Source organism: Typopeltis vanoorti, chromosome 7 (genome assembly GCF_054136105.1).
Source record: "Typopeltis vanoorti isolate ZY-2024b chromosome 7, IOZ_Tvanoo_1.0, whole genome shotgun sequence".
NCBI classification, from domain to species: Eukaryota; Metazoa; Arthropoda; class Arachnida; order Uropygi; family Thelyphonidae; genus Typopeltis; species Typopeltis vanoorti.
In genome coordinates, this window is record NC_143555.1 from 32,787,100 (window position 1) to 32,814,206 (window position 27,107).

Sequence of the window (27,107 nt, forward strand, 5' to 3'; positions counted from 1 at the left end):
CATCACATGCACATTTATTATTATTAATTGATGTCTCCAGGGAGTCCAAAGACTCATCGAGGGAGGGCACCTGCTCTACAACTCTGTCTCCACCACTAGTATTTCCACTTAGGTTGGGTTTGCTGTCATGTAGCTTATGCAATCTGTGCTACAAATTCACATCAATTTGACCATATGATTGCATTTTTATTGATGTATGAAAGTTCAGAGAGGGCACAGCTCTCATCTTAATTAGTCCAATGCAATTAATTGTAGGATAACTTCATCATCATCATCAAATTCCTGCTACGTACCCTCAAGGGGTGTACAGGATATGATAGTACTACATGAAAAAAATTACATCATTATTAATTTCCTATCTACAATTTTCCTGCAAATCAGTCTGTTACTTGTCAAGACTCCAACATTATCAGATCTTATATTTCTATCGTCTAAGGCACTTTGTACCGTATCAATCCACCTATATCTTGGTCTTCCTCTGGGTCGTTTTGCTGCCAACCTGGCAGAGAACACTTGTTTTGCTAATCTTTCCTCGCCCATTCTGTTTAAGTGACCATACCACCTGAGATTGGCTGTGCTAACGCATTCCTGGATGCTGACAATGTCAAGTTCTTTCCTAATATCTTAGTTTTTAATATGATACTGCCATTGATGCCATATGTTCACACCTATAATCTTTCTCAGGACTCTCATATCTGTGGTCTCTAGTCTTTGGTCAAGTGTTTTACTTCTGACCCAGCTCTCAGGTCCATAAGTTAAAACTGGTTTCAACACTGTCTTGTATACAGCTAACTTAGTGTTCTGATTAATTTCTCTCTTATTCCATATGAATTTATTCAATTGACTTCCCAACATAAAAGCTTTGCTAATTTTGTTGTCTATTTATATATTTAATTTACCATCTTCAGTAAACATCGTGCCTAAATAACTGAAATGTTTCACTTGTTCCACAGGTTCTCCATTCACAACACAGTTGACATTTTCAATGATTCTGCCTATTTTCATTGTCTTTGTCTTTTTATTGCTGACCTTCATACCATATCTATTACAACAGCTATTCAATTTAGTCAGAGAATTTTGCAGGCTTTATTTAGAAGTATAACGGATTTATTTAGAAGTATAACATCATCCACATAAAGCAAAGAGCTGACATTAACATCTCCAATTTTGATATCATGTTTAATACCACTTTCCTTCATAATGTGATCCATATAGATAATGAATAACAGAGGGGATAATGTACATCCTTGTCTCACACCAGATTTAACATTAAACCATCTTCCTGTACTTCCTTCAATTCTAACTGCTGACTTACAACTCAAATAAAGACTAAGTATTGCTTGATATAATGCCCCATTGACACCATATAACTGTAGCGTATTGAATAGCTTCTCTCTTGGCACCTTATCATACGCCTTTCCAAGTCGACAAAACTTAAATACAGATCTTTGTTATATTCCCATGCTTTCTCGACTATTTGTCGTAAAGTGAAGCTCTGATCCTGACAGCCTCTATTTGGCCTGAATCCAGCTTGTTCTTCAACAAGCTTTTCGTCCACAATTCTTCTCAACCATTTCACAAGTATACTTGCATAGATCTTGCCAGGAACACTCAGTAGGGAAATACCTCTGTAATTCTCACATGCAGTTTTATTTCCCTTTTTATATATGGGTACTATGAGTGCTCTACTCTAATCATCGGGAATTCGTCCCTCTGTCCAGGCTTTCTGAACTATGCAGTGCAGCCACTGTAAGACTCTTATACCACCATACTTCAGCATTTCTGGTCAAATATCATCTACTCCGGATGCCTTTCCACATTTCAAGCCTTTGATGGCTTTTTCTACTTCAAGTATGGATATGTATTCCTGACTGCATGCCTGGTCAGTGTTTTTTACCACTGTGCTGTCATCACTGCTTCTTTCATTTAGCAGTTTTTCAAAGTAATTACTCCATACTTCAAGGATATCTTTTTCTCCAGTTTTCATGTCACTTTTATCATCTCTAATTCCTTTTACAGCACTCTTTCCTCTATTCCTAAGCTTCTCCAACAACCTCCAGAATATTTTGCCACCTTCTTGATATTTATTTTCTATATTCTTGCCAAAGTCCTCCAATGACTTTTGTTTACCTAGTCTGACACAGTGTTTAGCATTCTTGCATTTGCCTCTATATTCTCTAAGAGCACAAGCTGACTAATTTGACAGGAACATTTGATATGCTTTTTTCTTTTCCTTCACTGCCTCTTTAACTTCCCGTGTCCACCAGGGAGTTCTGATTTTTTTATCCTTACAGACAACCTCACCACATGCCTCTCTGGATAACTTTGAATACTTTAATTTATCAACTAAAGTAAGTTTAAATATGGTAAGCATAAAGGCCAGATGAACAATAGCTATGCATCATATGTGCCGTTTATGCGAGGTGCACAAAGGGTTTATGCTTTGTGGTGAGATTACATTATCACTGAGAAATACTAAAGTGAGACATGGATAATTTGCATTTTGATACGATTTTTAAATACAGCCATATCTAAACATGTATATATGTATATACAGTCAAACCTCATTTTATGAACTTAATTCATTCCAGAAGGCTGTTCATATAATGAAAAGTTCTTAATGTGAAATTGTTTTTCCATAGTAATTAATGTAAAATAAATTAATCTGTTCCATATGAAAATTTTTCATCTTTTATCATAATTAAAATAAAAAAATAAAATAAAAATAAGAATATAACATAAACCTTACCTTTACTGAAGATATATATCAAGTGTCACTGCTCTTTTCTGTCTTTTTTGTGGGTGAACTAGATAGTGATTCTTCAGCTTTGATTACAAACTTATCTAGAGTTGCATGGGTTTGTCTTTTTCTTAAAATTTTTCTAAAATGTGCAATGATATTATAATTAATATCATTGCACATTTTAGATCAGGATGCCATTTTTCTACAGTGATTTGGATTTTTTTCCCAATGAAAGCACAGTTCTTTAATCTCAGCGGTGGAAATGGTTTGCTTACTGGACCCCCCTCCTCCTCTGAAAAAAAGTTCCTTAACAACTTCCTCATGCTGCTACTTTTACAGATCTTTCAGTTCCTCAGTTGTGAGCTCTCTTTGATGATCTTCCAACTCTCTACATCAGCACTGTCCGGTTCTAATCCCATGGTTCTGCCCGGACACACAATTTTATCTAGTACAGATTCTGCTGGCTCTGCAAGAAAACCTTCAAAATCTGTGCCTGCCCGTCAGGCCACAATTTTTTCCGGGCTCAGTTCATAGTTTTCAAAGACCCCACCCCATGCTTTATTTATAAGCCTCAAAGAATGCAAGAAGTTAAAGAGCTTTTTCCAAAAGTTCCCGAGGGTCAGTTAGGTGTCAGATGTCACTATGAAGCACTTCTGAAACAAAGCCTTTGTATAAAGTTATTTGAAATTGGAAATGACCTGGGTCAAAGCTGTATAACTGAGAGGAGACCTCCACATAGCCCTTAAAGGAATGCGGAGAACCGACCAGGGTTTCTGATCTAATGTCCAATCCTCACCTTCTCGTGGTGCACCCTGTTGGGTATCTAATTGGATATTGAACGAACGAGGATGGGCTGGCAACTTGGGATTTAGCTGACCAAATTGTATTCTTATTGGTTAAACCAAAATAAAAAATGATGGTACAACATGACAAAATTTCATTCCGGCTGGGGCGTCACCCAGTTAAACAAGGAACCCGTTGTTTTCGCCAGGGAACCAGGGCGAACAGCAAAAAGTCCGCTACTGGAACAAATCTGAAAACAAACCTAAACTCACCATCACCAGAGTTAAGATCAGTACTATCAACATAAGAAGCCTGAATGGCAAAGAAATGGAGCTAGCTGAGGAATTAGATAAGTACCAGATCGACATAATAGAGGTGACTGAAACAAAAAAGACCAAAACTGATGAGATCTTTCTGAGCAATAAATACAAAATGTTATATTCAGGCAATAACAATCAAGGAAAAGAAGGAGTAGCCATAGTATTCAACACAAAATACGAGGCTAATCTTCTTGAATGGCAGTCAGTCTCAAGTAGAGTAATGTGGGCAAATATGAGAATAGGGAACTGGACAATGAGACTTATTTGTGCCTATGGTCCCACAGAAAGTTCTACTAAGGTAGAAGTGGAGGAATTTTTTGAGGCTTTAGAAAAAGCAACTGACACAATGAAAAATGAAAAGTTGATCCTTGTTGGGGATCTAAATAGCAGAGTAGGAAATGATTGTGAGACATACAAAAATATTTTGGAAAAATTTGGAGAAAAGAGCAAAGATAATAATAATGGCAAATATCTGTTGGATTTCTGTTCAGGACATGGACTGGTTATTACTAACACCATGTTCCAACATAAAAATGTTCACAAATTCACATGGAGAGAAGAGGCAAGGAATAAGAAAAGTCTCATTGACTATGTTATTGTTGATAGTGATGCTTTCTCCCTAGTGCAGGACACCAAAGTGTACAGAGAATTTGAAATTGGAAGTGATCACTATTTAGCAGGATAAAATTGAATTTCATATTGAAAAGAATAACACGTAAGAAAGTATTAAAGTGAATAAAAGTTGAGCAGCTTTCAGATGTGAACTATAGACTAAAATACACAAAGATTATTGAAGAAAAAATGAAAGAGTTTGAGAACGGGAATCAAACCTTGGAGATTCAGTGGCAAACTCTGAAGAAAACATTGATTGATTCAGCCAGAGAGACATTTGGTAGGTTGTCTTTAAGGATAAAAACATCAGAACTCCCTGGTGGACACAGGAAGTTAAAGAGGCAGTGAAGGAAAAGAAGAAAGCATATCAAAAGTTCCTGTCAAATAAGTCAGCTTGTGCTCTTAGAGAATATAGAGACAAATACAAGATGCTAAACACTGTGTAAAACTAGCTAAATAAAATCATGGGAGGACTTTGACAAGAATATAGAAAATAAATATCAAGAAGGTGACAAAGTATTCTGGAGGTTGTTGAAGAAGAAGCTTAGGAATGGGGGAAAGTGTGCTGTAAAAGGAGTTAGAGATGATAAAGGTGACATGAAAACGTGAGAAAAAGATATCCTTGAAGTATGGAGTAATTACTTTGAAAAACTGCTAAATGAAAGAAGCAGTGATGACAGCACAGTGGTAAAAAACACTGACCAGGCATGCAGTCAGGAATACATATCCATACTTGAAGTAGAAAAAGCCATCAAAGGCTTGAAATGTGGAAAGGGCAGCAGGAGTAGACGATATTCGACTAGAAATGCTAAAATATGGTGGTATAAGAGTCTTAAAGTGGCTGTACTGCATAGTTCAGAAAGCCTGGACAGAGGGACGAATTCCCGATGATTAGAGTAGAGCTCTCATAGTACCATATATAAAAAGGGAAATAAAACTGCATGTGAGAATTGCAGAGGCATTTCCCTACTCAGTGTTCCTGGCAAGATCTATGCAAGTATACTTGAGAACCGGTTGAGAAGAATTGTGGAAGAAAAGCTTGGTGAAGAACAAGCTGGATTCAGGCCAAATAGAAGCTGTCAGAATCAGATCTTCACTTTACAACAAATAGTCGAGAAAGCATGGGAATATAACAAAGATCTGTATTTAAGTTTTGTCGATTTGGAAAAGGCATATGACAAGGTGCCAAGAGAGAAGCAATTCAATACGCTGCAGTTATATGGTGTCAATGGGACATTATATCAAGCAATACTTTGTCTTTATTTGAGTTGTAAGTCAGCAGTTAGAATTGAAGGAAGTACAGGAAGATGGTTTAATGTTAAATCTGGTGTGAGACATGGATGTACATTATCCCCTCTGTTATTCATTATCTATATGGATCACATTATGAAGGAAAGTGGTATTAAACATGATATCAAAATTGGAGATGTTAATGTCAGCTCTTTGCTTTATGCGGATGATGTTATACTTCTAAATAAATCCGCTACAAGCCTGCAAAATTCTCTGACTAAATTGAATAGCTGTTGTAATAGATATGGTATGAAGGTCAGCAATAAAAAGACAAAGACAATGAAAATAGGCAGAATCATTGAAAATGCCAACTGTGTTGTGAATGGAGAACCTGTGGAACAAGTCAAACATTTCAGCTACTTAGTCACAATTTTTACTGAAGATGGTAAATTAAATATAGAAATAGACAACAGAATCAGCAAAGCTAGTATGGTGGGAAGTCAATTGAATAAATTCATATAGAATAAGAGAGAAATTAGTTGGAACGCTAATTTAGCTGTATACAAGACAGTGTTGAAACCAGTTTTAACTTATGGATCTGAGAGCTGGGTCAGAAGTAAAACACTTGACCAAAGACTAGAGACCGCAGATATGAGAGTCCTGAGAAAGATTATAGGTGTGAACAGATGGCATAAATGATAATATCGTTAAAAACGAGGATATTAGGAAAGAACTTGACATTGTCAACATCCAGGAATGCGTTAGCAGAGCTAATCTCAGGTGGTACGGTCACTTAAACAGAATGGGTGAAGAAAGATTAGCAAAACAAGTGTTCTCTGCCAGGTTGGCAGCAAAATGACCCAGAGGAAAACCAAAATATAGGTGGATTGATACGGTACAAAGTGCCTTAGACGATAGAAATATAAGATCTGATAATGTTGGAGTCTTGACAAGTAACAGACTGATTTGGAGGAAAATTGTAGATAGGAAGTTAGTAATGATGTAAATTTTTCATGTAGTACTATCATATTCTGTACACCCCTTGAGGGTACATGGCAGGAATTTGATGATGATGATCCATGGGTTGGATAAGAGGAGTGGTATCAGGAGGTAGAAATTTGACTTTTATAGTTTGGATTGCTTGCCAAATCATCTTCCAAGCTTGGGGGGGGGGGGGTGAGCAGGGGCATTGTCCAGCACAAGAACTGCTTTCAAAAGTAGATTTTTCTTTTCAGGGTAGTTTTTTACACTGGGTGCAAACTTCGTGGATCCACTCTATAGAAAACTATTTTGTTGCCCAAGACTTACTGTTAGATCTCCACATTGCATCTAGTTTAATTTTTGCTGCATTGTTTGATTAAACACTGGGATTTTCTGAGAGAAATACTAACAATGGTTAATTTTATAGTCACCACTAGCATTACCACACAACAAGAGAGTTAACTGTTCCTAAATCGGTTTGTATCCTGGCAGTGCTTTCTTTATGTGCCACTCGTTTTAACACCCTCATGACCCTGTCAGTCATTTTCGGTAACCTCCCTGGGTGTTTTCCTGCACTAGTGATGCCAGAATGTCTCCATTTGTTGATCACATCACCAACCGTTGATTTTGGATGCTCAAGTTGAGCAGGAAGTATGGACATGCCACCAATGTGACAGACCAAAATGACACCTCTCTCAAAGTCACTGAGTTCACATTGTGTTGCCATTCACCTGTATTCAACTACTACAATGAAATACTGCTTCTTACAATCTGTAACCGGTTTTCATGTTATTAATAAACCTGGAATGTTTTGTTACCATCTGAACAAATTTAGGTATTTGCTGTTTTATGTACTGTTCCTGCTCTGCAGATAAGGTTAATCTTTCCATCTTAATCTTGGACGTCCACGGTCTCTTCTTCCTGTGGGTTTATATTCTAGTGCTAGTTTAGGAATCCTATTATTATTAATTCTTTCTACGTGGTTTAACCAATTTTACTGGTATTCTTCTATTTCTTGTATAAGGTTTTTTGTATTTAATCGTTCTCTTAATTCTGTGTTTTTCTTTTTTATCAAATCTAGAGCGTCCCAGGAGAGGTCTTAGAAACTTCATCTGTGCTGCTTCCAGTCTTTGTCTGTTTCTTTGATTTAGAATCCAAGTTTCACTTCCAAATCCAAAAAGAGGAAATGAATGAATTGTTTGAGGTAGCAAAAGAAAAGAGTGAGAGAGTTAGGATGATAAGTCTTTTGCCGCGATATGACAGTGAAGTGTTTAAAAGGAGGGCCATAATTGCAAATGATTTTATGGTTGGTTATGTATGACGAGTGGTGTGGAATTTGTGGACGTGTGAAGTGAGTTCAATGGGCAAAAGGATCTATATAAGATGGATGGATGGCTTGCATTTGAATGGATTCGGTGTAAGGAGACTTGAAAAGTGTTGTTGAATGAAGGGGATGTGCAGAATCAGGGAAATTAGATTTATTAAGGCGTGGGGGGGAAGTAGATATGCAAAATTAGGGAGGCAGTTGAGTGTATGAATGAGTATAATATGCCCGAGTAAATAAGGACAACAAATCAGAATGGGAGAGTTAGTATAAGGCATCAAGGTAGGGATGGGTCTAATGGGGGTCTGAAATCCATGTACACTAATGCTAGTAGCATTAGGAACAAGAAGGAAGAAATTTTTGGCCATGATTGGCACTTCCAGACCACAGATTATTGGCATTACTGAAACATGGCTGACTGTAGATGATATAGCTAGTGGGATTGAATGTGATGGGTATAGTGTGTTAAGGAATGACAGGGAGAATAAAATGGGAGGAGGAGTTTTGTTGATGATAGTTGATGAGCTGCAGCCAAGGAGAATATAAGTTGAACTGCAGGATAGAGAAAAGAGCACTTTGAGGCCATTTGGTGTGAGATTGAGGGTAGCAGAACAAAATATACAATTGGGTGCTGCTATAGACCAGTTGATGGAAAAGATGGTGGAGATAGTATGCACAAGCAAATAGAAGAAATGAGTGTAATTATTATGGGAGATTTCAACTATGGTTGCATTGATTGGAGTGAGGAGAGGACACACTGGAGGAAGAAATTGGATTTTATGCGGTTATTAAGGGATAATTATCTGCGACAGCATGTAATGGAAAATACTAGGGGACATATAATGCTTGACCTAGTAATTGCATCTGAGGAATTGGCTGTAACAAATATGACCACATTGCCACCAATTGGTGAGAGTGATCATAGGGTCTTGAGTTAGGAGGTGGCTAAAGGTGTGGAATTTACAATAAAGACAGAGTACATGTGGAATTATCAGGCTGGTAAGTATGACAAGCTAAGGAGTTTGATTAGTTCAGTGCAATGGTATGTACAACTGCAAGGGCCAGAAGTTGATAGTGCATGGGAGGCAGTTAAGAAGTGTTTGCATGAAGCAATGGCTCACTGTATACCTAGAGAATAATAAATCAAGTAGGGATTAAATGGATGAATAACACCATTAAGCTTGAGTAGAAAAAAAAAAAGAAACAACTATGGGGGGAATTTAGGGAGAAAGATGACCAGCAGGCACATGAACAGTATAAAGCACAGGGCAGAAGGGTAACGAGTGTGGTAAGAAAAGCAAAAAAGATTACGAAAGAACATTGGCCATGCAGGCAAAAGAGAATCCTAAACAGTTTTTTAGATATGTTGCAAGTAAAAGAAAAAATGTATATGGCAGAATGATTTTAAAGAATGCAGATGGTAGGGAGGTAACTGAATCAGTTGATATAGTAGAATTACTGAGTGAGCACTTTGCAAGAATATATCATCCAGGTGGTTACATTGCAGAAATGAATGAACCAACAGATTATACGGGAATTGTGGTGAATGAAGTGGAGGTGAGTAGGCTGCTAAAGAATTGTCAGTACCCTTGACCATTTTGTTTAATTTGAGTCTTGTGTCTGGGTTAGTCCCGAGGGGGTGGAAAGAGGGGAAAATAGTTCCACTGCATAAAGGAGGTTCCAAGACTGCTGTTGTAAATTCGACCGATTAGCATATCAGGAATCGTTGTCAAGGTCTTGGAGTAATTAGTCAAGAAAATAATACAGGATTGGATAGATGAAAATGGGATATTGTATGGGAGACAACATGGTTTTGTAAAGGGTAGATCATGCCTCAGTAACTTGCTCACGTTTTATAACACAGTGACCACTGAACTGGATAAGGGTAATGGGTTTACAGTGATTCTACTGGACCTTGTTAAGGCCTTTGACAGGATACCACATGGAATTCTAATCAGTAAACTGCAGCATATGGGGATGGATACGGGGTTGGTGAGATGGATAAGAGGGTTGATGGAGAGATACCAGAGAGTGGTTTATTCAGGAGTTGAGTCCAAAAGATGGTTTGTGACTAGTGGTGTGCTGCAGGGCTCTGTTCTTGGACCACTACTTTTCAATTTGTTCATCAATGATATAGGAAAGGATCTGAGAGGAAGTGTTCACTTGTTTGCTGATGATGCAAATATGGGTAGAGCAATTGTGAGTGCACAGGATGTCAATTTAATGTGGCAAAGTGTAAGGTTATGCATTTTGGGGTGAAAAGAATAGCAGCACTATATCACATTGGTGGAACCGTACTCCAGGAGATTGATGAGGCCAGGGATTTGGGAGTGTTGGTGAATAGGGAATTGAAGTTTATGGGGCACATTGCAAAAGTGGCTAAATCAGCTCATCAAATCACTTGGCTTCTGAAAAATACTTTAACAAGCAGAGACAAACAAGTTATTGTTCCTCTGTATCGAGCCTTGATAAGACCCATCTAGACTACTGTGCCAAGATATGGGTGCCAGGGTTTCTTCTTGATGGAGAGGAGGTGGAGAGGATCCAGAGACGAGTCACCAAGATGATAGCAGGTCTGTGGAATGAACCTTATGAGAACAGGTTGAAGATTTGTGGGTTGCAAAAATCGGTTGATAAGCGGAAAAGGGGTGAGACATTCAAATTACTGAAGGATTTCTATAAGATTAATCCAGAAGATATTTTTGAGAATAGGACTGGTGGTGGGAGGACTAGGGGCCATACATGGAAGCTGGTCAAGAGTGTGGTTAGTAGGAGTGTTAGAGCTAGGTTTTTTTACTTGGATAGTGGTGAATGAGTGGAATAAGCTGCCAGAGTCTGTTGTGGGTACTACGACCGTGAATGAGTTCAAGGTGAGGTATGATAGATACTGTGTGAATGTCGAATAGTTGTTCTTGACATGATGTTAGGGCCTTCCTCGATGAGTCTGTGGAGAGTAATGCCTATGTAATTTCCACATTTGTTCTTGGGTACTTTTTTAGTGAATATTTATTACTACTCCAGTTTCCCATTTTTTTGCGATCCTTTGGTATTTCCAAATATTATTCAAGAGTTTAAGTAGGTTTTCTTTTAAGCTATTGTCTGCATATTTAAAGAGCTCAACACATATTCTATCCAGGCCTGGGATTTTTCTATTTCTTGATTTTTTAAATGCTTTTTCTAATTCTTCCATTACTATTTCTTCTGTACTTTCCTGTATATTGATATCTTCAATTTTGTCACTGTTTTCTATTTCTTGTTTTTCATTCTACAATATTTTATAGTGTTCTATCCAATCTTCTTTGGAAATTAGATTATTTCTTAATTGGTTATTTTCTGCCATTTGTAGTTGCCTGAAAATTTTAAAACCTGTTCTTTGTGGTCCAGTGATATCCTGCTGTAATGATTTAACATATTTACTCCAATCTTTCTGCATATTCTTCTTGAAAGCTTTCAGACTTCAGCCCGTAGTTTCTTATACTGTATTAGTCAGTAAAGTTTTTACTTTGCAGATATTTAAAAGCCTGTTTTTTCCTCTCGATTAATTGCTTTTCAAAGTTCTTAGCCATTTTTTGTTTTTCCTTGATTTGTCCTAAACTTTCTTCTGCTACTTTTAGTATGGTTTCCTTTATATTATTCCAGTCAGTTTCAATATTGTTTGTAGTTGGTTTTATTTTCTCTTATTCTGCTTTTATATAAATTTCTAACACTCTCCTTCTAGGAGGTGAATTTTAAACCGTCTATTAGATGTTGATTCTTTATCTTTTTTTCTTTTGAAGTATGTGGTTCTTTTTATGAATTCAAATATGTGTTCAACTAACATGTGACCATATCAATTTTGCTCCCTCTAAAAAACTCTTCTCTCCTTGATATTATTATTTAGTTTGTTGTTAATAATAATGTAATCTTTATTGATTTAGTTCCTCTTGCTTCCCCATGTGTACTTATGCACATTTTTATGCCTGAGAAAGTATTGCTGAATTTTAGATTGTTAAATATGCAGAAGTCTCTTAATAAAATTCCATTGTTATTAATTACTGATTCTCCCTTTGATCCAATGCATCCTGTTATTGAGTTACTTCCCACTCTAGCATTGTAATCTCTATCAAGATTGTTGCTTCATTTTTTATTATTTCTTTCAGTATTCCTGAAGTTTTCCATAAAATTCTTCTATCTCTTCCATTTACTGGTGCATAAATTCTGAAAATATTGAATGTTTGATTCATAATTTTCATTCTAACTTTGATTATTCTGTCTGATACCTAAGTATAATCCAAATTTTTCTTTTTTCCATTTTTTATTAATCCAAATTGCAACTCCAGATGAAGTCCATTTGTCTTCTAGAACTTCGGAGAAGATCATGTCATAATCTTCCAGAATGAGATCCCTTCTTTTTTTTTCTTCTCAGTTATTGTTGCTATACCAATGTTTTAGCTTGTCAATTTTGTCTGCGATTTCACGGACATTCCAAGTAGCTATTTTTAATTTTATGTTATTAACAAACCTGGAGTACTCCATAACTTCAAATAACAGGGGTATCCGGAGAATTATTGGTAGAGTGTGTATTTTAGGATGACAATATTACAAGCTACATATTAGAATGACAGAACTGTACTCAAGGAAATTGATTATTAACCCCAAATTTTTTCAATTTGGGATTACTGGTGGAAAGCGAATTGAAGTTCAGAAGGCCTATTGCAAAAGTTGGAAAGATAGCTCACAGGATTATTTGGTTATTGAGGAGCACATTAACAAGCAGACATAAGGACTTTATTATTCCTCTTTACAAGGCTTTAGTAAGGCCACATCTGGATTACTGTCTGTTCACCTGGGTTTCTTGGGATGAGGAAGTAGTGGAGAGGATTCAGAGTGTGTGATTGATATGGTGACTGCACTGTGGAATGTCCATACAAAGACAAACAGTTGAGTTGCAGAAGTTAGCTGATAGGCAGAAAAGGGGGGGGGGAGATATGACAGAAATGCTAAAGTTACTGAAAAGGTTTTTATAGGATTCAAGCAGATGAAATTTTTTAGCAGTTGGCTAGAGGAGCAAGACAAGACTGTGTCATCATACTCTGCCCATAAGAGACAGAGCAAGGAGACCCCTTGTTTACTCCCTCTGTGAATGTCCCTGAAATTAAGTAAGGGTGTGGTTAGTAAAGGACATTAGAATCAGATTTTTTTTCTTAGAGTGGCACATAAGTGGAATGAGTTAATACTATATAAGAATGTGTTCAAGATGAGGTATGACAGTTAATGTGTGGACCTCATGTGATTAGTCTTTGGATGATGATAATAATACTTATTATTTAAAACAGTCTCATTTGATTTGTTCTTCTCAGTATCAGAGATACCAATCTTAGTGACATAGTATTTCTAATTCATCTGCTAGCACTCCATCTTTCCCCCTGATGTTATGTTGATGGAACATACCTACCTTCAATTCTATTCAGTATGATTCTTCCAATTGTCTTGTTTAAGGGGACAATGTCCAACCAATATGAAAACTGACTATGCTGTACCATAATATATATATATATATATATATATCTGCAGTTCAGAGAATATAGAATAAAATTCAGTCAGTTAAGTCCCATACAGCTATCGATTTCCTCTTCATTCGGCATTAAAATGAATACATAGTAGCAGGATATATGACAGCCCAAGTTAGCTCTACAATTTATGTAGCTACACAGGTTATATGATTGATTAAATTTTATGGAATATGTGATTACCACAAAAGCAAATTACAGTATAGTAAATTACAACTGTTTACTTACAACACTATCTTACAAAGTGGATAATAAGATGAGGTAATTAATTTATACTGTGAAGTCTCTGAAGGCTCTTTATTATCTAAAATACTTTCCTAACTTTTGGTTAAATTTTATAACATCATCATGATTACCATAATGAGCTAAAATAAAATTTTAAATTGGCAGAATAGCAAGTTCAAAAGATATAATGATAAATCTCTAAATGATCAAATAATATGCTTGTACCTCTTTCTGAAAAAAATAAAGTATGAAATTTAAGAAAAAACACATTTTCAAAGAAATGGCATAAAACAGTATTCATGAAAATAATTTACATTTCCATGTAATGACATAGGCATACAAACCAAATCAATGACTACATCTTTTCCAAATTTGGCTCTCCATTCGGCTGCAACATTGCAAACATGCACAACAGCTTCAGGATCATCAGCATTAACATGAAAAATAGGAGCATTAACGACTCGAGCTACATCCGTGCAATAAGGTGATGACCGTGCTACTCGAGGATCAGTTGTAAAGCCAATCTGAAAATTAAAACAAATTCATTATTTAATTCAATAAAAATTCTGTTGTTTTTTTTCCCTTTTTTAATGGACAATCTTGCCTGATGCTAAGAAATCATTAAATAGGATGAAAAATATATATATCACAAAGACTTTACAAAAGAGGACAAGCAGAAGGAGAACTGATTAGTTGGTTTATGATTTATTGGTGCAAGCACAGCAAAGGTCATACTGCACCATAGCAAAGGTTACAGCAAAACATAAATAGGCAAAGATACATATTATTTACTATTTGATTACAAAAATTAAGTTAAGCAATGCAGTATCTACATATAAATAAAACTGCAGCAAAATGTTACAGCAATACACAATGTCAAATGTTACAACAGTACATAAATAGTCAAAGACATTTTAGTAAACAAAATGCATATAAAAAAACCATGCCAAGCAATGCAGTATCTATATATAAATAAAATTACAGCAAAGGTTACAGCAACACACAAGGACAAAGGTTACTATTAGTCGTATTTACACAAGACACCAGCACTTTACACAAGAGAGTAATGAAATTTTTACCTATATGGTCAAACAATATATACTCGGGCAGATGTTATCTGATTCAGACAGATTGCATGATGTTTTTAACCTTCTACAAAGAATAAATCTGTACAAACACATTTGACTGTAATTTTGTTTATATGTAGATACTGCCTTGTTTAACTTTATTTTGTAAATAAGAATGTATAAGAAGACTAAATTATGTGGATCCCAGCAAGAATAACTTCCTCTCTTCTCTTTCTATGTTGACTAGAATGTTAATTACAAACTTGATGTCATACAATTTGTTTATCAATGCTTCCTGCAATGATGACTGCATTGAACAATTAGCTTTTGATCTTGTAAACTGTCTGTAGTCTGTATATAGTACTTTCAAATAGTATGTGGAGAAAGTATGAGCTGATCTAGCAGCTGCATTTGCAGTCTCATTCCCCTTAATTCCAATGTGGCTGGGAATCCATCACAACCGAATATCAAAATTAAACGTTTTCATTTTGTACAACAGGTGTAACACCTCATACACACCAGATGTGGATTATTTATAGAAGAGGAGATAGCCTATAAATAATTCAATGAGTCTGTATAAATTACACACTTTTCTGTAGTGATTTTCTTTTATATGCACAAGTGCAATCTGAATGACATGCAACCTTGTTGCATAATTACTGCAATCAGATGATATCTGGTTGGAGATAGTAATGTCAGGAAACATAGCCAACACAGATGTCAGTTCTTGAGCCATCAATATAGATGAGCAATAAAACAGAGTGGGCTGTTTTGTGCACATTAAACAATTGGAGGTAGACAGATGATGGAGTATGAAACTTCTGTAGTTGACAAAGTGAAAGGCTGTAGGATGGAGTGCGAACCTGCCATGGAGGGTTGCTGGTTGTCAACATTCATGTCAACAACTTGCACACTGACACACATACCAAAAGAGCATATGGAAGTCTGACATAATGTGATATTGAGCTTCCCAATGTAGAGAAAATAATAGTCCATGTAGCATAGTCTGGAAGAGACTTTGCCTTTAGGCCATAATTAAGAGACAACTATTTCCATTTAAGTGATAGAACCAGTTCATTTGTTTCGACATCCCCTACTCATTAACCATGAGTAGGTGATGTGAGAAATGCACCAGTAGTATCTATATACCCTTATAATGATGGAAGAGCTCCAACAATTGCAGGTTATTCTGCCTTGCAGAACCACAAACTTGAGACCCATAATCCAGCTTTGAATGCATAAGTGCATGATAAAGTTAAAGCAATGAAGATCGATCTGTACCCTATTCAGTACAAAATGGAGTACGAAGAAGATTCAATGCTCTCTTGCACTTTTCTCTCTTAGTTGACATATGTTTGCAAGGAATGTAAGTTTTCAGTCAAAGATAAGTCCAAAGAACTTGGCTTCTATTACCACTGGAATAACAATTATCACATCCTTAATTCAGGATCTGGATGAAAAATGCATTTTTTACAGAAGTGTACACAGGCACTTTTATCTGTCAAAAACCTGAACCTATTACTAGAGAATTATGGAACCCATACAGAAACATGATCAACTGCTTGCTGAGGTTGTCTTTCAATTACCCTCATAAGTGACAGTAAATTGTGAAGTCATCAACAAACAGTCTATATTGAGGGGAAGCTGTTCAGAGTTAACTCAGTTAAATTTGATAGCAAAAAGTCATGCTTAAGACAGAGCCTTGGGGAATACCCTGTTCTTGATGACATGGACGAGATAGCGTACTTCCAACTTTGACCTGGAGAGTTCATCCAGACAAAGGTTTTAATAAATACAGGAAGGTGTCCTCTGAGACCTGGGTTATGGAGGTATTTTAATATGCCATATCTCCAGGCTGTGTCATAAGCTTTTTCCATGTCAAAGGAAAACTGAAACCAGATGTTCTTGTTTCAAGATTCTTTTACAAGTTTCTAAATGGACCAAATGGTCTAAAGTTGAACGATGCTTATGAATGCCACATTGTGTACTGGAGAGAAGATTGTTGCTTTCTAAATACCAGAGAAATCTAAGATTAACCATGTTCTCTAATATCTTACAAAGACAGCTGGTCAGAGCAGTAGGCAGATAATTATTTGCTTGCTTTGAATCCTTTCCTGGTTTTGGAATAGCAATAACAACTGACTTATGTAAAGAATCTAGAAACTCTCGTCTGCAAGTATTCCATTGTATATTTAAGAGGATCCATAAAAGATGATGGTCGATGCTTTATCATAATGAATGTCATCAGGCCCTACTGCAAGAGAGTAATTCTTTTTTAGTTCCTCCTTAACAAATGGGTGATTGTATGGCTCAAGCACATTTGTAGAAATATTTGGCTGCTGTTTCTGTTGCTACTCTTTCAATATAAAAAATTCCGGAGGATATGAAGCTGTTGCTGAAATTCTGGCAAAATTTTCTCCCCAGGTGTCTTGCAATAGCTTTGGGATCAGCAATAACACTTCTATTATGGTCTAAGGTAGATAAATGGTATGTTCTGCATCTATCTTTCATTTTCTGGATTTTATCCTATACAATTTTTGCACTGCTTATTTAATTACTTGATGAATTAAACTGGATCGAAGAATGTTTTTTATTGATGTCTCACATAATGTGATTCAGCCTGAGCAAGCTTAAAATTAACTTTAAGCTTGCTCAGGCAAAGATGGGGAAAAGTGTCCAGTCATCCTGGTCCATTTTCCACATGGGCATCTCTGCATGGGAACATGGTTTCTGTGATGATACTGTGCAAAGATCAGGAAAGTGAGCGCTTCCATAATATGTTCTCTTCGACATCCCACGTGAGCAGTGAAAGAACGGAACGGGAAGCAGATTTTAAAAGCGATTGTAGAATATGTGCAGGTAGGTATATGGAAGAAAGTATTGAGTCTATTATTCAAAAGGTAGAGGTCATTATTGTCAAAGTTTCTTCTGTGGGGTAGTGCCAACATGAATAGATGAGGTCAAATCATCAATGATTCGACCTCGTTTATTCGTGTTGGCACTACCCCACAAAGTATTGTGACCATTACAGTCACTCATACGATGTATGTGTTCAGGCAGTTGCAAGATAAGGCTGACAAGATCAATTTCATCAGATGCATCAAAACTTTTAGTTTTAAGCTTGTGCTTCTACATACAGATAAACATTTTGCTATTCCAGTAGTATGCTATTGATGGGAATTCTATATGAATATGGCTTTGCTTCTTAAATACATTAACAGTGATGTGTATAGGGAAAGAACATTTGAGGTAACCTCAAAGAGCTAGTGACACATTTAATAAGCAAGTTACTTGAATATTAATATTGCTGTTTTTAAAAAAAAAAAAAATGTGAAAATGGAACAAAAAAGTTAAGGTCAATCAATTTGATAAAGATTAATACAGTGTAACCTCGACTTACGAACCACTCGACATACGAACTTTTTGAGATGCGAACCTAGATTCGAGATTTGAACCGTGATGCTTTTCTTTTCAAATAAACTAAAGCCTGTTTTACAATATACTTTTCCCCCCAGTACTAGAAACAGGCTTAATGCAGAGTACAGTATCAGCATATATGTATGCACGTTTAGCTGAGCAGGCGCTGAACAGTCTCTAGTGTAATGATTGTTGTTACTACGTCGTATTTATCTGAAATATGATGAACGATGCAAGTATTTGCTTTTTTGTGTATCTATTTCGGTATTTGTGTTAACAAAACAATACATTTCGTGAAGATTTTTTTAGGTTTATATTTATTATGTGTACTGTATGTATTTCTTTTTATAAGTGACGTGTTTCATTGTAGCTTCACGTTTATTTTCTGAATAATCTACCAGATAAGCATCATTTCACTGATCAGCTTATTATTTTCAACATGGGGCCAAAGAAAACTAAGAAAGAAGAGAAGAAGAAAATCTTAATAGAAATTAAGAAAGAGATTGTGGGAAAATATGAGAAAGGAGACAGGCAAAGTGATCTCTGTGCAAACAGTATTACTTCTCCAAATCCACCATAGCTACCTACAATTGTGAAGAAAGCAGATTTTTATAAGAAACTGGATGTGGCAAAAGGAGTATCTATCGTGTCATCTCGAAGAAATAAAGTTATGGAAGAAATGAAACTTTACTACTCGTCTGGATTAATGACATGCAACTGAAAGAAGATAGTATCTCAAAACATGATATGTTTACAAGCTCAAACTATTTACAAAGATCTTTCACAAAACTTGCCATCCACTAGCAGTAGCAAAGACATCGGCGAAGAGTTTAAAGCTAGCAAAGGATGGTTTGAGAAATTCAAGAATAGAACCAGTATCCATAGTGTTGTTAGACATGGAGAAGGTGCTAGTGCTGACAAAGAAGCCATTGAAAGGTTCGTGAAGGAATTTCAGAAACTGATGGAGTCAGAAGGTTACACAGTGAAACGGTATCTACAAGAAAAGGGTCTGCCTGAGAAAGTTCTTATAATGGACAATGCTCCAGCACATCCACCACAGTTGGAAGATTTGGATGAAGAGTTTAATTTCATCAAAATTAAGTTCTTGCCTCCTAATACCACACCACTCCTACAACCATTGGATCAATATGTTATTTCCAACTTCAAAAAGCTTTATACCAAAGCTCTTTTCCAAAGATGTTTCGAAGTTATCACCGACACAGAATTAACTCTCAGAGAATTCTGGAAGAATCACTTCAATATTCTTCATTGTTTGCATCTTATTAGTCAGACATGGAAAGATGATGCTGTGAGAACTCTAAAATCAGCCTGAAAAAAAAGTTATGGTCCGACTGTGTCCAAGGAACTACACTGGAAGGACCTGAAAGTGAAATTGACAGCTGTCTCCCTGGGCAAGACCATGCATTTGGAAGTTGATGAAGCAGATGTAGAGGAGCACAACATTGAGCTGACTACTGAAGAGTTACAGGAGTTAAGAAGAGAGCAGGAAAAAGAAAGGGATGAAGAGGAAAAGCAAATGTCTTCAGAGGACGAAGAAGACAGCAACAAAAAGGGAGCCATTCCAACAAGTGATGTAAAAAAAATCTTACAGCACTGGGGCAAATTGCAAGAATTGTTTAACAAGTGGCATTCAAATAAAAGTATTGTTTCTAGAGCCACCAATATCTTCAATGACAATGTCATTAATCACTTTAGAAGGGTGTTAAGGAAACAACAGATTCAGTCAAATGTGGGATAGGTTTTTTAAACCTCCCTCACCTAAAAGACAAAAAGAAGCAACTGATGACAACAAATCAAAAACTTCTGAACCACAAAACCAGCCAAAAGAAAATTGATTTCTTTTTTACAATGTAATGGAAGATGATTTTCATACTAATCATGTAAAACCAAAGATTTCATAAATAAAAATTAATATGCAATGGTATATTGAGCTTAGTTGAGAATAGTTTTTTTATTTTTTGGATTTTTTTTTAAATTTTTTTTTTTTAATTTTTGAATCTGGGAACAGATTAATTGATTTCCCATAAGATATAATGAAAAATTGGGTTTCGAAATACATACTTTTCAAGATCCGAACCACAGTCAGGAATGAATTAAGTTTGTAAGTCGAGGTATCACTGTATAATGCTTGAATAAAGTTCTCTTGCCACTGCTCTATTAAACCTGGTTTAATGAAAATTTCCTTAAGGCAACCTAGAAGCATGGAATGCAACATATGAATAAAGATTTACTTCCTACATTCATATTTGTATTCCTTTCTTAGTTTGGGTATTTAGAGGGATGCACATGGTGAATGATTCTATCAGGAAGTTTGTTGTATGAAATAATGATACTCAGAAAAGGAAAACTCCAGCAGTCTTGGCTCAAAGAAGCCCTTGATGTCAGCCGAAAGCTTGAAGACTTTTTTAAACTAATTAAATTTACATGAATGTAGGTTAGACATTCATACGAAACAAGATTAGTACCACATAATTAATTTTATTCCTAAAAATCTGGAGATGATTTAGGACAACTGTAAATTTTATTGGAATTTAGCACATAAAAAAATTAATTACCTATTTTACTTCAAGCCAAAACATAAATTATTAATTTGTTGCTTAGTATAATCAATATCACGAACTGCTAAATGGAAGAATTAGGGAATTAATATATATTTATAATCTAACAAAGTAAATGGATTTACGAGAGTGTGCTGCAAAGTTGTGATAATCATCACGAAGGAATTGAGGTAGAACCACGGATTAATATCTGGGAACGTAACTCTCACATCATTCTACATAATTCCCACAAAGTGCTATACACTTGTTACAAAGCTGCTGCATCATTTGCAATCCTCTGAGGAAAAAAGTCTTTCCTTTGTTGCACAGGCCAGTCCTCAGCTGCAGACATGACTTCATCATCTGTGGTAAATTTTGTTCTTTTCAAGTGTTTCGTTAAATTTGGGAATAGGAAATAGTCAGATGAAACCAGGTCTGGAGAAAAGGGTGGGTGAGGCAGACACTGGAAGCCCAAGTTGTGTATTGTCTGTTGGGTTTCATGAGCACTGTGAGCAGATGCATGTCCTGCAAAAGCAACATGCCTCTGCTCACTTTCCTGTGACATTTTTTTTTTTCAGTACTCCTCCTTCAATTCCTTGAGAGCTGTAGAATAAACTGCTCCTGTAACAGTTTCACTTTTTTTTTTGAGGTTCTTGGTAAGGATTACACATCCATATCCCAAGACAATGACAACAACTTTGGCTGTGGAGAACCTGTGTCTCCACTCCACTGACTGTTGTTTGGTCTCTGGGTCATAATGATGAAGCCATGTTTCATCAACAGTCATCACGATATGAGCCAAAAAATTTGCATCTGACTTCTCAAAATGACCCCAAATGCCTTGAGATGACAGCACACGTTCTCTTTTGGTTGGCATTCAAACATTTGGGGACCCACTTTGCTGAGAGCTTCTGCATGTCCAGATGTTGGTAGACAATGATCTCCAACTCATTCCCTGAATATCCCTAGAGTCTTTGCAATATTTTTGGCTGCTATTTGTCTATCATCAAGGATCATAGCATGCACTGCATCAATGTTTTCAGGGGTTCACTGAAAATTCATTGCGGGAAAATTCATCGAGAGGAAAATTTATTGCAGCGAAAATTCACTGTAGGAAAAATCAATGCAGAAAAAATTCGCTGAAAGCATTATTCTCTAGAAAATTGAAGTCAGTTTGGTTTAACGTGCTATGTAGAGGTGTGATATTTGATAGTAAATTGTATCTTAGAGATACCACGAACTCCGATGTCAGTATAGTATTGGTTTAGTTTTTTTTTTTATTATTTGTTTCTTTTTTTTCAATAATTTCTAGATTGCAACTGAAAATAAATAAACCATCATGTATTATATGTTTTTTAGTGTTTGTAGTGTTTTTTTTTTTTAGGTTTTATCGCATTTCAGCACATACTAGTAATGAATGTATCTCTCGGATACATGCGACCTAGGATGCAATTTTCTCCTCATTCCTCTGCTCACACACTCCTTATACAGTTAACAGTGATGACTCTTCCTAGCACCCCCCCCTCTCATTCTATGAAAAATTTCCTCCACGTCGATGTGATAACAATCCTTATATGCCTCAATTATATCCACTCCTCTCCTATTCATGAGGCATGCAATTTACATTCTCTTAATCTCTCCTCATATTCCACATTCCAAAGGCCACTTTCATGAATCTTCTCTGGACTCTTTCCAACATATACTCGTCACCATGAAAAGCAGGCGACCAAATCTGTGCACAATAATCCACATGAGACCTGATCAAGGCCTTACAATGGAATCATAATTTCTCTATTTCTGCATGTCAGGGTTCTCCGCATCATTGCCATTATTCAATGTGATGTCTTCACAACTCGTGAAATGTGGCCCCTAAATTTCAGGTCCTTGCCCACCATCACTGCTAGATCGCTCATCTCTCTACTTTTATTAAAGTTTCCCCACCAAATGAATACTTTACATCCCATTGCTGCTTACCAAATCTCAAAACCTTACACTTGACAATGTTGAACTGACAGTTCCACTTACCTGCCCATTCATGCAATCTATTCAAGTCCTCTTGTAAGGCCATAACATCTGCTTGACTCTGCATTGCTGTCCCCGGTTTTTCATCATCTTTAAACAGCCGCATATCACTAGTTATACTCATCCCAATATCATTAACATACAAATTGAACAAAAATGTTCCCTAAAACTGACCCACTGCTGCACACCACTAGTGACCTTTCGCTTTTGGGATACCACACCTCCATATACAACTTTCCAATACCTACCCAATAGCCAGTCACTGATCCAACTCAGAAGTCTGTTATCCAATCCCATCTGTTTCAATTTATATAAGAGCTTATCATGTTGCAGTCTATCAAAAGCCTTTGCAAAATCTATTGTATTGTATTGTATTGCACTGCATCTCCCCTATCCAAGGTATATGTCACCTTGTTATAGTACATAAGTTAGTGAAACATGATCTCTCAACAAACCCATGCTGATAACCACAGAGAATACCGCTGTCATCAACCCATTTCTGTATCCTACTTCTCACTAATCTCTCCAGTTCCTTCACCACAACTCCAGATATACAGATTGGCCTATAATTTGAAGCTACAGCCTTATCACCACCTTTATGCAGTGGAACAATTTTACCCTCCTTCCACTCCCTTGGAATCTGTACTGTTGCAAGACTTATTAAATAGGTGCCAATGCTACTGCCAATTCCCTGGAACATTCCCTTAAGATCCATGGTGATATGTCATCAAATCCTATCGTCTTAATGACATTAATCTTATTTATTTCCTCAAATACTTCGTGTTCACTCACAATTAAGCCATCCCCTCCTGTGTCCTCTACACTTAAGTTCCTCAGGATTCCACCTTGATCAGGATGAAACACCATTATAAATTGATCACTGAATACCTCAACAATGTCTTCTGCAGCAGTTACCATTCTGCCCTCTTTCATTCATTAACTTCGACTTACCATGATCATTCTTCCTTCTACTTGCCATATATCTAAAAAACTATCTACGATTTTTTTTGTCTGATTTGCCAATTTCTACTCGTAATCTAGTTTTGTTTTCCTTGCTAACTGAGTCACTCTCCTGGCTTGTTCTTTATACTTTTCACAGGACTGATTATTACTATTATTCCATGCTTAAGCTCCACATTCATTTTTATACCTACCTTATTCAGCACTTTGGAATACATTCACACATTGATGCTGTTATGTATTTCTTTGTCTGCTTTTGTTAGTTTCTTTGCCAGAATTTATTTCCTTACTGCTCAACTCCTTGTTGCACGTTACAGCTACAAGCTGTTTCCTAAGCTTGTCATAATCACCGCTCTTATAGTTCCATATAAATCCTTTCCTCACAAAAGTCTGTATATGACTAGCCACAAGACAGGTGATTACTTCATGATCATTTTCATCAACTGGAGGTAGTAAACTGAGATAGTCATCACTCAAGAACTCGAGAAATTCATTTTCCTTATTCCCAAATGATATCTTTTCATTCCAATCTATACCACTGCCATAATTAAAATCACCCATAATAATTACACCTTCCTTTGTTCACTAATCCAAGTTGTTTATGCATTTCTTCATCACCACCCTCCACATTCCCAGATCTATAACAACATCCAACTAAATATGTCTTCCTCTCAACCTCCACGTTACACCACACTGCCTCATAACCATTGCACTATTATTCCTTTTCACGTCTACTTTATGTGCACTTAATTCCACTGCTATCATCAGCAGCACTACTCCTCCCTTCTTGCCCTTTCTATCCTCTCGTGAAATCCTTCCATTTCTATTCCAGTTACGATATCATTTACATTCAACTATATTTCACTTATTCCAATGATTTTTTGGACAAATAAACTCAATCATTGAAACCATTTCATTCCCTTTATTTCTGATACTTCTGGCATTTATAAACAAACACAGCAGTTCATTTTTAGGTCTAAAGGCAGTCCTGGCCATGTGTTGATTGTGATTTCCCCACAACACCCACCCAATCCCCCTTTATCGCCACTTACCACATATATCTACTCAGTCTCAACTTCCTCACCCACTTTGCAGTATACCCCATCTTTATACACACCTTCGCTGCTGCTTTTAACATCCACTCTCCGTATGCCATGTCTCCCTGTCCACCCGAGCTCCCCCACGTTTCTCTGTTCCTCTTGCATTCCTGTTCTCTCTTCATCTCTCACACTACCTACTACTGTTTCCACTGCCAAGTACTTCTGTCTCTTCAGTACCACTCTCTTGATTTTTCCCTTCATCTCTTTCTTCAGATCTCCTGGAAGCATCATCACACACTGTACTTTCATCCAGCAACATTTTCTCCAGTACACTCACTACAAAGCCATTTAATTGCAACTCACTGGATTGGACAATGTTTTACTCCTAAAAGGACACCAATATTTTTCTGAATGCTTTTATTTTGCACTTAATAATGATGTCTTCCAAACCTCATGGTACTTGTGCTTGCATGTAAATAAATACATTATAATAAGTAAATCTGGGTCAATTTCACAAAAAAAAAAGTAACAACTTTTGGTGAAATTTTTTTATAGTTGATTGCCATATAGCAGCAACTAATATTATTCAGAAGTGTTGAAAAGGTAATAACGACTTTTTTTTGTTTTAGTGGGAAATCATGTTTTTTTTTTTTTTATTTTATATTACAAATCATGTGTCATTTTAGTTTATCTTATTCTTATATAAAAATTAATATGCAAAATTTGAAAGAATAGTAATCAATAATAAGTTTTTTTTTTTAAATAACGAAACCTGTGGTGCGATCATAATTAAAAGAAACACACGTATTAACCACAGTGAAAATTATTTAATTGTAAATATTTCATCTTAAGTATCTTAGGACATCATCAGTACAGTAGTTTAAAACAATAATAGGAATAACATACAGTTAGGGCGTATTATATATATATATATATATATTATATAAATGTTCTAGCAAGAGGCCATAAATTTGCGATTTCACCAAAATGTTTCCCATATTTAGACTTCATACATAATATAGAAAGAAACATCACTCATCTCTCCAGTATTGAAGCCAACAGACTTCGATTTGAAGTAGCTAAAGTGATCTATAATGCAAACCTTCAGAATTAAATATCCCACCATCAGAATTGAAAGCTATTATTTCCTTAAAATGTAATAAAAACATAATCATTACCAGAGCTGATAAAGGAAATACCACTGTGGTTCTCGATACAAAGATACCAACTCATATGACCGAAAAATGAATTTACTTCTTTGAGATCGTAATACTTACGCCAAATTGGATTATGATCCTACAAAATATCAACTCAGAAAATTAAATAAGCTACTTAATGAAACTTCCTTCTTAGATGAAGAAACAATCAAAAAACTTAAGACATACAAGACCTCCTAGAATTTATGGTTTACCTAAGCTACACAAAACTAATGTTTAACTTAGACCCATTGTAGACTGTATCAGTAGTCCAACTTATAAGTTATCAAGATTCTGATCTAACCTTCTCCGCCATCACATAGGCCACTCAGTCTCTTCAATCAAAAATTCTGCTGAGTTTCACACAAAAATTAAAGACATTCAACTATCAAAAACTGACTTGTAAATCAGCTTCAACATTGTCTCCCTCTTTACCAACATTCTCCATAAAGAAACAATAGAATTACTAACTCAAAAATTTCTGTCTGATATAGTTGAATTGTTCAAGTTTGTTATTGCATCAGGTTACTTCACCTGGAAAGGTCAAATTTACAAGCAAGAAGAAGGAACAGCAGTGGGATCTCCTTTATCACCAAACCTAGCAAACTTGTTTCTAAAACACCTTGAAGAAAAAATATTCACTTTTGAACCCAAACCAAAAATTTGGTTAAGATATGTCGACGACATATTTGCAGTCTGGGATCATCCCGAACATGAATTACAACTGTTTCTAGATAAAATTAACCTTCTTCATCATCGCATCAACTTTACGTTAGAAAAAGAATCTCCACAGGGTATCTCCTTTTTGGATTTACACATCCAAAGAAAAGAAGATGGTTCCGTCGCCATGTCTGTCTTTCGCAAGCCTACATTCTCAGGAATTAGAACTAAAATTCATCTCTCATTCACAATTTTTCCGCTCATCATCCATCTCAGAAATCTGGCATTATTAAATCACTAGTTTCCAGAGCACAGAAATTCTGCTCCTCTGAAGAATCTTTAAACCAGGAATTAGAAGTAATGAAAAATACAGCCATCCTAAATGGATATAATCCAAAAACAACTCAAAATCATCAGTCA

At 36.1% G+C, this 27,107-nt stretch overlaps 1 protein-coding gene across 1 annotated transcript in view; it reads right to left on the bottom strand.

Annotated features, from left to right (window-relative positions):
* LOC150104569 (2-oxoglutarate dehydrogenase complex component E1-like) overlaps window positions 1-27,107 on the bottom strand; it is a 567,065-nt gene that overhangs the window by 217,025 nt on the left and 322,933 nt on the right. Inside the window, exon 11 of the mRNA XM_090395786.1 lies at window positions 14,112-14,291. Within this exon, the coding sequence (XP_090251912.1) occupies window positions 14,112-14,291 (180 nt within the window). The remainder of the gene's footprint in view (window positions 1-14,111; window positions 14,292-27,107) is intronic.